This window comes from Otolemur garnettii, unplaced genomic scaffold (assembly GCF_000181295.1).
Source record: "Otolemur garnettii isolate 467f Iridium unplaced genomic scaffold, OtoGar3 scaffold00003, whole genome shotgun sequence".
Classification (NCBI taxonomy): Eukaryota; Metazoa; Chordata; class Mammalia; order Primates; family Galagidae; genus Otolemur; species Otolemur garnettii.
Genome location: NW_003852398.1, coordinates 25242490 through 25253871, shown reverse-complemented (window position 1 = coordinate 25253871; position 11382 = coordinate 25242490). Strand labels below are relative to the sequence as shown.

Sequence of the window (11382 nt, the reverse complement as noted above, 5' to 3'; positions counted from 1 at the left end):
GCCCTACATGCTTCAGCTGTAGGCCTGGGCAGTGGAAAAGAGAGTGAGGAGTGTGATGACCGAAGGAAACAGAATCACTGCTCCATGGCCAGGGGAGAAGTGAGGCCAGAGCCTGTGTGTGTAGTATAATAGACTGTCTAAGTGCTGAGATGCTAAGGTGGCTTGAAGCAGAGGAGTGATCCAAGTGGTGTGGGGTTTATCAGGAAAAGTTTCCTGGAAGGGGATCAGAATAGATCCAATCCTCGGATACTGTGAAGGCAAGTATTCCTTCATAGAACACAGAACACAAGACATAGGAGAACATCCACTCACAGGAGTTATTGACTTCCTAGGGAAGGGGCTTCTGGAAAAGTTGCTGAGGTCTTGTCCTACGGTGAATTCAGTGTATGTGCTGACCAGACAGAAAGCTGGACAGACACTGCAAAAGCAAGTGGGGAAAGTGGTTAGTGGCAAGATTTTCGACAGATTTAGAGATAAAAATCCAGATTTTAGAGAGAAAATTATAGCAATCAACATGAACCCACCCCAAACTTAAACGGGCTCTTAGTGAAGAAGATAAAGAGGTCATCAGAGTTTCTACCAATTTTATATTACATTGTGCAGCTTCAGTGAGGTTTAATGAATGTTTAAGAGATGCTGTTGAGTTACATGTGATCTTTACACGGCAGTTTGTTCTCCTTGAACAACAAACGGTGAATCTGGAAGTGCTCATACAGATATCAACAGCATATGCATACTACAATGGAAAGCATCATGATGATTGATCGACTGATTCTTCAGCCAGGATGGAAAGTGATATCAGGGTAACACTGATGGAAGACAGACCTAATAAAGGTCAATGATTAAGTCCACAAACTCATCCTATCACTGTGATAATGTGGGAAGTACTCTCCTTGCCCATGTGTGACCATAGTGATATTCAGCAGTGAGGTATATAGCACTTTTGCAGGATGAGTTTGTGAACTTAATTGTCAAACCTTGTACATACACTGTCCATGAAAGTGAGGGCAGAATATATTGTACAAGAAGGAGCAGAGGTAAATGTGGCAACTGTAAGGCCATTGATTGTTGGTGCCTGCTGGAAAGAACTGTTTCCAGGAAGGATTGATGACATTAATGGGCCAAGGGTTTCTTTATTTTCTTTATTACAGCAAGGAAAAAAATTCTTGGAGCAATGTCTGCCTCTGACAACACCTTTGCAAGGTCTTGTTCCTCTAGATGTAGTTGTCAAATGAGTCTTGTGGCAGTCTGGAATCTCTAGCTTGTGGGTGGAAATATGGGTACTTAAGGAAAGAGTGATATCTTGATGTGCTTGCATTGCTAGAACTAGTGATTTAATAAGCATAAGTAGGTTAGGAATTGAATTAAGAAAATTATTTCCGATGATGGGCAAAAAGGAACAGAGACAGGAGAGAAGTGGATCAGAGAAACCCAAAACCTGTTGCAAAATGTGACAGCCTGAAAGTCTGGCCCTTTAAGATGAGGAGACTGTCTTGCTGGAGCTTACCCTCTCAGGGAGAGTGATGCTTTCTGGGAGTTAGGGAATGCAAAACACCCTGGAGACAGGACTAGATCTAAACTGCATTAAGAGAGAAAAAGTCTCTCAGGAAAAGATAAGGAGAAAAATATCTCCTTTCTTTTGTCTTCTTCGTATGGGCAGAAGTGCCAGCTCAACTGAGCACAAGCCTTCCCCGGGGGTTAATTGTGACTCCTGAGATTTCTGTGCATGGTCTAAACGGGGTCTGCTTTGACATCCTACTCCTGGATTGTGTTTCCTATCCCACACTGTGTTTGTGTTAAGATCATAAACAACTTAGGTTAATAACAGTAAGACATAAATCAGTCTAATTAATGTACTTAGTTAAAGAAATATTTTGGTTAAAAAAGGTGAGCCCAGCAAGAACCATGATGTAAGGGTTTCTCCTCCCCCCCTTTAATGTACATAATAAAAACAGAGTTAGTCCCGAGTGAGGGGCTTTCCACTAGTCCTCCCACTTGAAGGTTGTCAGTCACCCCAACTCAACTCTTTTAAAAAACTTTCTCTTTGTGTCTTGACTATTCATTTCCCCTCATCCTCTTGTCTCTGCCAGTCACTGGAAGAGAACTCACAGTATAGTTTGGGGCTGGTCCCCAATACTAGGTAATTGACTAGGGAACATCATAGTGTCTGAAACAGGCTTCACTAATCCTTTCACTGGGGTTAAGCTGAATACCATGTTATTTCCCTTTTGAGAGGAATCCTCTCAGACAGGCCTCAGATAGCCCAGTCTAACCTTCGATCACTTTTATTGTTACTAGCTTGCTGTAAGGTAGAAGGTCCCAGCATTTCTGTATGATATATACCTTAAGATAGCTGGAAGAAGCCATGTGCAACCTTGATTGGAATGTTCAGGATTTAAACATTTATGTTGAAGATATTGACTTTATAACTTCCATCAACTGCTCAGAAAATGAAAGATGAGGAAGATAGCAACTCATCTTTCCAAAGCTATGGTGTTTGAACTTAGGATGGAATGGAATTGGTCGTTATTAGTGACTTGTGTTTTCTTCCTCATTAGATTTCAAAGTAAATGAAATCAGTTGGGGTGTGTGCCATATTTCTCTTTGGATCTCCACCATAGAAGGATGATCTAACATATAGACATCTTCAAAGAACTGTTGTCCAAATGGCAGAAATAAAAAATGTGGTATCTAATCTCAGGTCTTCTATGTCCTTTTTGTGTGATTTTAGGCAAGCAATTGTTGGTGTAGCTCAATTATTTTGCCTAAAATATAGATAAGCACCATCACCTGTGATGTGTACGAGGTCTTGCATACGCACAGTCCTCCTGGCTTTATAACTTCTGACTTTCCCATCCTTTCTTGCTGTCTTCTCAGTGCCCCAACCCCAATTTTCACACTCATTTACTAACTCTCTTTCCTTTCCATTGTAACAGTGACAATGTCAGAGGGAAATATATCTACAATAGTCAGGGAATAAGGTTGTAGTCATAGAGGCTGGAAGTGGAGAGTGTTTAAGGTGAGAATGTAATTGGCATTTGCGTAGGACCAAGCAAGCCAAAAGAAAGTCTGTTGTGTGAATCCTAGTTCAGGTTGTGTTTGTGGAGTCAGGGTTCAGGAGAAAGTGACCTTTGGGGCACCTTGGAAGATGATCCAACCCTGTTACTAAGTTGTTTATCTGTACTGTTCTCACTTATCAAGCTGTAAGTTTCAGATACCCTATTTGTTATCTCAACACCTTTCAGTGTTCTCTTCTAGAAATTGACTGAGTTACCGGGAAGAGGGACAAATGCTGGTTTGCGTTCTGTGCTTGAAAAGGCAGGAGATTGTAGAAAGGGACTAGATCTACACTTGTCCACGATTGGTCAATACCACACTGAGGGGCGGGATAGAAGGCAGGCGAGTGTTCAGCCGCTTTATATCTGTTGCTCAGCATGGGGTTTTGGTGAAGGGACTGGAACACCTCAGAGGACGATTCCTGGATCTTGTATGAGAGTGAGACACAGGATTTTCTGGTAATTCAGCAAGAGCATTCAGAACTGATTCTGACCCCCCAGATCTTTTTTCTCTAAGGAACTGGTAGGTAACAAAACATGTATGTGCTCAGTTTGAGAGTGAGGGAACATTGATGGCAGGGAGGCGGGATTGGTTTGTTGACCGTCTTCACCACTCAGGTTAAGGTAGAGCTAAAGAAATACTTTAGATACTACCTGTGTGGCAAAAATTCTATAATTGTCATGCCTTTCCTTAGTGCCTCCCCCTACCTTAGCTGAAAATGCATGCATCAGAACATGTGTTATGGAATATCACTATAGAATATATGAGGTTTAGTGTGTTTCAATCCTATGTTTTTCTAATGCTTATTTTCAGATCTCTCCCTGCCCAGATCTCCACTTCTTATTCCTTACATTCCAGGGAAAGTTAAACTTGGAGCGAGGAGGCCCACTCTGCATACTAGTTCTGCTATAACTGGCAGTGGGATTTCTATAGTCTGGGAGTCTTTTTCATTTTTATTTTGTCTTTATTGTAAAGTAGGAATTCTAATAATCTCCTCTTGCATTTGTGAAGAAAACTAAGACATGTCAGGATACATAGATAAAAATAATGTTATGAATCGTAATGTAAATATCTGATATGCAGGATGTATTTTCATTGTTACAAAGGGGTCAGGACCCACAGGTTGAGAACCGCTGTGTCTTCCTTCTTTCTTTCAGATCCTTTGTTTGCTCACAGTCATGGGTCAACATTCTTCTGCTGCATCTCATGATGACCAAGATTTAGCCTCTAGCTGTAATGCATATTTTAAGAACTTTAAGATGGAAAACAAAATCATCTCTCAGGAAACCATTGATTTGATGGAATTACACTTGAAAAAAGGAGACATTCAGGGGGCAAACTCTGTAATCAATGATGCATTAAAAGAAATTGATAATGTCCCACTCAGTATTGCTGTGATAGGTGAGTGTGGAGTAGGAAAGTCCAGTCTGATCAATGCTCTGAGAGGGGTTGGAAATGGAGACCAAGATCTGGCTCCCACTGGGGTGGTGGGAACCACCAGGGAGAGATCTCCATACAAACACCCCAAATTTCCCAACGTGACATTCTGGGACTTGCCTGCCATTGGTACCAGTAATTACCAGCAAAAAGATTATCTAGAAAAAGTAAAATTTGGTGAATATGACTTCTTTATTATTGTTTCTGCTGTATGCTTCAAGAAAAATGATATAGACCTGGCCCAAATGATCCAGATTATGAAGAAGAATTTCTACTTTGTGAGAACCAAGGTGGACTTGGACTTAGAAGCTGAACAGGTGTTTAAAAAAACTGCCTTTGATAGGGAAAAAGTCCTGCAGCAGATCCGAAATGACTATCTGAATATTTTTAAGCAGAATAAGATTAATGAACCACCAATCTTCTTAATCTCCAACAGAGATTTATCAGAGTATGATTTCCCAATCCTGATTGACACCCTGATCAAGGATCTCCCTATTCAAAAGCACCATATTTTTATGCTTTCCCTGCCCAATGTTACTGAGGCAGCCATTGAAAGTAAGAGGGATTCTCTGAAGCAAATGATCTGGCTAGACGCCCTGAAGGCTGGAGCATTGGCTCCATTGCGTATGGTGGGCATCACCAGCAACAGAGATGTGGAGAAGCTAAAGACAAGCTTAAACCAATATCGAGTCCTTTTTGGAGTGGATGATGCATCCCTGGAGCGTTTGGCTAAGGATTTGCAAGTGCCCGTGAAACAACTCAAGGCAACCCTTAAATCTCCAAGTTTACTGCAAAATAAGAAGGAAGAATCAATAGGGGAAATGCTTTTGAAATATTTAGAGAGAGTCTGTTCAGCTGATGGTTTCCTTGCTTCAGGTATTTCCTTTGGAAAAACCTACTACTTGCAACTTCATTTCCTTAATACGGTCACTGAGGATGCCAAAGTTCTCCTTAAAGAGACATTCAAGAAACGAGTTGAGAGTGGCACCTGTGGCTCAAAGGAGTAAGGTACCACCCCCCTATACCTGAGGTGGTGGGTTCAAACCTGGCCCTGGCCAAAAACTGCAAAAAAGAAAAAGAAACAAATTGATATCCAATGAGACTAAAATACTCTGGATGTTGAAATCCAAATTTATGAAGGAAAAGTAGCACAGCAGATGTCCTAAATGATATACTGAGTTTATTGAAGCTGTCTAGCCTTCAGCTAATACTTACAGGTTACATGTGCCTGTTAGCTGGACCAAGGGAACCTTTGTATAGGCCCCCATAGGCAGAGAGCTAAAGGCCACTCACCCACTTTCAGTAAACCACCACATCTGATGATTTTGCTTTTGTCATAAATTTAATACAGCTGCCAACTTGGCCTTCATTGTTAGGCTTTACACAAGTTGTCTAAAACCCAGTTGTCCCCTGTTATCTTCAGCCTAGTTAAAACTTCCTCTCCCTGTGTGGTTGCTTCTGATATAACCTTCTTTTTTCCTCATCTCACTGACCCAAGCCCAGCATCCTCCATAGCTGCTGTCCACAATAAAACCTAATGGTGAACACTGGAGTCATGTAAATAAGTTCCCCTCTTCTTACCCTGCCCCATTTTTTCTTTAAAGTAGCAAATCCACAAACCCATGGGAAAGTCTCAGCTATAATGCCCATGGACCTTTATAAAAGCAGAGTGCACAGGCTCTTTCTCTCTCTTGTTCCTGCCTGCTGGCTGAATCCCTGCCACCTAGGTACTTCCCATCGTCCTCCTATCTGCAATCTTACCCTCTCTGAGACCTGTGAGTAATCAATTTCTTCAGTTTCATGCATGTTGGATTGATCTCTTCATTGCATCTTATCTGAAACACACACCTAAAACTAATCAGGGTGGTTCTAGAGAATATCTATCTTGGCTTACAGCCACTCTCAACAGAGAGATCTCAGAGAAAGTAGAGATAATAATTGAAATCAAAACAACTTTGATAAATGATTAACCAATTCCTATGAATCCTACAAGTGAATGTACTCAATATTTTGGGTTGGATCCTGGAACAGGTAAAGGACATTTCTAGAAAACTGATTAAATCTGAATAAAGTCTCTAGTTAATCATTTTGTACCAATGTCAATTTCTTACTTTTGAGACGTATATTATGGTTATGTAAGATTATATTATTCAGTCAAGCTGAGTGAAGGCTATGTAGCAATTCTGGACAATCTTGGCAATTCTTCTGTAAATCTTAACTTATCTAAAAGTCAAAAGTTGAAAAATCAAATACTTTGTCTTACACAGTATAATGACCAAATTCCTTACATGACCTAGCAGAGCCCATGTAATCCATCTCTGACCTCTCCCCACTATCTTTCCAATCCAGACCACTGATTTCCCTGCCTTTCCTCAACCATTACATGTTAAAATTCCAGAGCCTTTTAAAGTTCTCTTTATTCCACCTGGAATGTTTTCACAGCTACCATGATTGAATCTCTACTTCCTTTAAGTATTCACTTAACAATTCCATATGAATTAACATTGAGGATTGCCTTTTCCATGTCTGGGGAAAGAAAGACTATTGAAATTTTGATAGGGATTGTATTGAATGTATAATTTGCTTTGAATAATAATGACATCCAAACAAAATTAAACGTTTGAATTCATGAATATGAGATGTCTTTCCATTTATTTAGGTCTTTCTTTAATTTCTTTAACCCATGTTCTTTAATTTTCTGTGTACATATCTCACCTCCTTAGTTTAATTTATTCCTGTATGTTTTACTCTTGTGGATCTAATAAATTCTAATAAAATAATAAATTCTAGTATGAAGCCAGTAGACAAATACATCTCCACACAAGTAAACTCAAGGAAGAGGGTGGGAAAGAGAGGGCAGGAGGGTGAGGGAATGGTGTGCTCTCAATTAACAGGCACAATGTAGGGGTTTATGGCATACCTCCTGGGTGAGGGACACAATTACAACTTGTGAAAAACCTTGGGGTTATGAAAAAATTAACTCAGACCCACTCAGATGCTATTAATTGGTGATTTATTCACACCTGCACAGGGGGCTGTTGTTCTGAGACAAGCGGCTCTGAAGTGCAGAGTTTTTTGTCTTTTATACCTTTTTTTCTCTGCATAGCTTAAGCAAGGCGGAGGAACATTGCCATTGGCAGAGTTACAGCTTGGTTGTTAATGGATACATCTCATATCACAATGGTTATGATTATATAACAATAATTGATCAATGGATACATCTTAAATCACAATGGTTATGGTTATACAACAGTAATTAATCAAGCCTCAGTGAGTTTTCCACCATTGTTCATCTACTGAGAACTTGGGGGTTTTGTGAAACTTGGGACTTTCTGAGCCTCTTTGAATTCTGGAGAGCACGGGAATGTGGCTGGGAAGGCCCGCAGGGTGGAAGGGTGGGGGAACAGGAGGGGGCAGGAGGTTGCTGTAGGGCTGTCGAATGGGAGAGGGCGGGGGAACAGGAGCTCTCCCATAGAGTGGGGGAATGGGAGAAGTCAGGGGGAACCAGAGGGAACAGGAGCTCACAACACTTGTACTTTACCTAAAAACCGCAATCAATGTAACCTAATTGTCTGTACCCTCACATTAATCTGAAATATAAACAAATAGAGTCTTTACCAATGTAAATCCCTTTACATTGGAGATTTTAATTCATTTATGCTTAAGTTAAATACTGGTAATGAAGGACTTCTGCCGTTTTACTTTTTCTTTCTCTATATATTATACTCTTCTTCCCAAGTCCTCTACTACTATCTTCTTTTGTATTTATTTCCTTTTTTAGTGGAACATTTTGATTCCCAATAAATACAAAGAGAAAAAAAGAAAAGAAGGTCCCTTTCCCCCTCACTGCAGATTAGCTTGGTGCTGGGGGCAATTCTTTAGTGCTTAAGCAGACTGTTTAAAATTCTGCTTTAGCCTTCACTATTTGCAATGACCTAGCTTTCAATGAGAAATAAAAGCTGAGAGTTTTCCCAGGACTTTTTTCTGAGCATATGTCTTGCCCTGAGCATGCACACAACTTTATAAATTTATAATACAGACAGGTGCTTTGAATGCCCCAATTTCCTAAAGAAATTAAAAAAATCAGGGGAGAGAAATTAAAGAATTCAAAGTGCTTTATTTTAAATGCTCTACTGCTTTCCTCAATTGTTATCTTTTACACTAGGTAAATGTAGATTATTCACTTGTGTTATAATGTTTTTGAGGAATATCTGCTGCTTTTGTACTTTGTTGCCTTTTTCATTAATCAGCATTTATTTGGTTGCTTTTAATATTTGACTGTTTTATAAAGTTCTAAAAATGTTGATTCTGACAGTATTTACTTGATTTTTCTTACTTTCTAATATATTTAGTACTTGAGCACATCTTCAGTTGCATTTTACAAATTTAATATGCTGTATTTTTATCATTTGTCAGTGTGAAATATTTTATAATTTTTATTGAAATTTCCTTTTGGAGGTAGTTTGCAGTATATTGCGTAATTTCCAACTTAGGGGCATCTTTCCCACAATTTTTCTAGTAGTGATTTCTATTTAAACTCCAATCAGAAATTCTTCTGAGTCTTTCATTTTTGCCCATCATGTGGTCTATTAAGATTTAAGTTGCATGCAAACTTGAAAGGAATATGCATTCGTCAGGTTGGGGGTGTGGTGTTCTGTACAAGCTAATTAAAATAAGTCCATTAATCATGTTGTTCAAGCCTTGTATATTTTTATGCTACTTCTATTTATTATCTGTGCTTCCCCCAATCCCCCCCTCCATGGAACTGGGTGAGGGTTCCATTCTCCTGAGGAGCTCTGAACAAAAAATTCTCCTGCCTCTTTATGAATCATGGGCTGAGAGGAGAGAAGGAGAGAAAGGTTTAGGAATAAAGTTGACTGAGTCAAAAGTAGAACAATGCCTTACCTAAGGCCATCAACAAACAGGCTACTGAATGGAGCTGTCTGGACTAGAAATGCAGATGTGAATATGTGCATAGTATGTATATAACTGACTCAGGTGGGCCTTGATACAATTCCTTTCAGGAAACTACAACACACTGGCTCTGCACCAGAGAGATGTGGGGACAATAGCTCCCCCTCTGTGCAGCCTATATAATAGCCTATGATAAGTGTTGAATGAAATCTGACAGCTAACAAGAAAGAAATATTACTGACCACTTTCTTATGAACATATATACATATATTTTAAATCAAATATCAGGCCGGGCAGGGTGGCTCATGCCTGTAATCCTAGGATTCTGGGAGGTGGAAGTGTGTGGATCGCCTGAGTTCAGGAGTTTGAGACTAGCCTGAACACTAGGACGCTCTGGAACATAGTGAAACTCTCTCTCAAAATCAGTCAATCAATCGATCAATCAAATTTCAGACAAATCCTATGAATATAAAAATAATGTGATTTTTCTTACCTTAGAGCTAAGCATTCTGCCTCTATTCTGGTTCTCGGTGTGCCTATTGCATGATTGGAGTCTAATCAGAGGTTCGAGTAACCTTAGCTGCCATAGACATGATAGAAGATGTCTCTAGCTATAGATAAATAGATATAATACTAGTCTGGATAGCTTTAGGATTTAGAATCTAACCACAAGAATAGTCAGTAAAAAGTACAAAGATGTGTAAAGGATTATTCCCATCCCACTTTCGGGGATTGGGAAGTTTTACTTTTTTTTTTTTCTTGCATACAAAGCCAACTCACCTGCTGACACAGATACCAGCAGAGCAAGCCTGCCATGGGCCCTGCTAGACAGCTCACTCAGACTATTTGGGCAGTCTGGTGAAGGGCTTTCCCTGATGAAGCCAACCTGTAAAGCTTGGAATGGGTGCCGCCTCCTCCAAATGCACAGACACTAATACAAATCCACAAGGAAATTAGAACCAATTAGAGGAACATGACACCACCAAATATCCAAAATAAAATACCAGTAACCAACCCTAAAAAGATGACAATTTGTGAATTTCCTGACAAAGGATTCAAAATAGTTATCTTTTTTTTTTTCTGAGACAGAGTTTTATTCTGTTGCCCTTGGCAGAGTTTCACTCTGTCAGCTGTGGCTTCATAGCTCACAGCAACCTCCAACTCTTGGTCTTAAGCGATTCTCTTGCCTCAGCCTCCAGAGTAGCTGGGACTATAGGCACCCACCACAATGCCCGGCTATCAAAATAGTTATCTTAAAGAAACAGAGTAGCTGGGACTATAGGCACCCACCACAATGCCCGGCTATCAAAATAGTTATCTTAAAGAAACTGAATGATCTACAAGAACAGAGAGAAACAGCCAGGCAAAATTAGGGAAATAATGCAAGAACAAAATTATAAGTTCCACCAAGAGACCATAATAAAAAATCAAATAGAAATTCTGGAACTAAAGAATACAATGATGGAACTGAAAAATTCAGTATGGAGATTTTAACTGCAGACTTGAGTAAGCAGAAGAAATAGTCAGCAAACCAGAAGGCCACTGGAAGTCATAAGATCTGCAGAGCAAAAAGGAAAAAAAAAATGAAAAAGCGTGAAGAACACTCAAGAAACTTATGGAATATTATCAAAAGGAACAGCATGTACATTAAATATTTCAGAAGGAAAAGAGAGAGAAAGGGTCAGAAACCTATTAAAAATAATAGCAGTTCTGTGCCTGTGGCTCAAGCTGCTAAGTTGCCAGCCACATATACCTGAGCTGGCAGGTTCGAATCCAGCCCGGGGTAGCCAAACAACAAAAACAGCTGCAACCAAGAAGTAGCTGGGCATTGTGGCGGGTGCCTGTAGTCCCAGCTATTTGAGAGGCAGAGGCAGGAGAATCATGTGAGCCCAGGAGTTGAAGGTTGCTGTGAGCTCTGATGCCACAGCACTCTACCCAGGGTAACAGCTTGAGGCTCTGTCTCAAAAAAAAAAA

At 40.0% G+C, this 11382-nt stretch overlaps 2 protein-coding genes across 2 annotated transcripts in view; both read left to right on the top strand.

Annotated features, from left to right (window-relative positions):
- The window catches only part of IRGM (immunity related GTPase M), a 39466-nt gene that overhangs the window by 23293 nt on the left and 4791 nt on the right, over positions 1-11382 (top strand). The gene's annotated exons all lie outside the window — the stretch shown is intronic.
- Positions 4236-5501, top strand: LOC111726112 (interferon-inducible GTPase 1-like). The gene has a single exon (XM_023514479.1). It carries the CDS (start codon positions 4236-4238, stop codon positions 5499-5501), a length of 1266 nt encoding a protein of 421 aa, XP_023370247.1.

Bases quoted from the DNA above. Each gene is read 5' to 3' on its own strand.
- LOC111726112 (XM_023514479.1), top strand. From the start codon at position 4,236: ATGGGTCAACATTCTTCTGCTGCATCTCATGATGACCAAGATTTAGCC.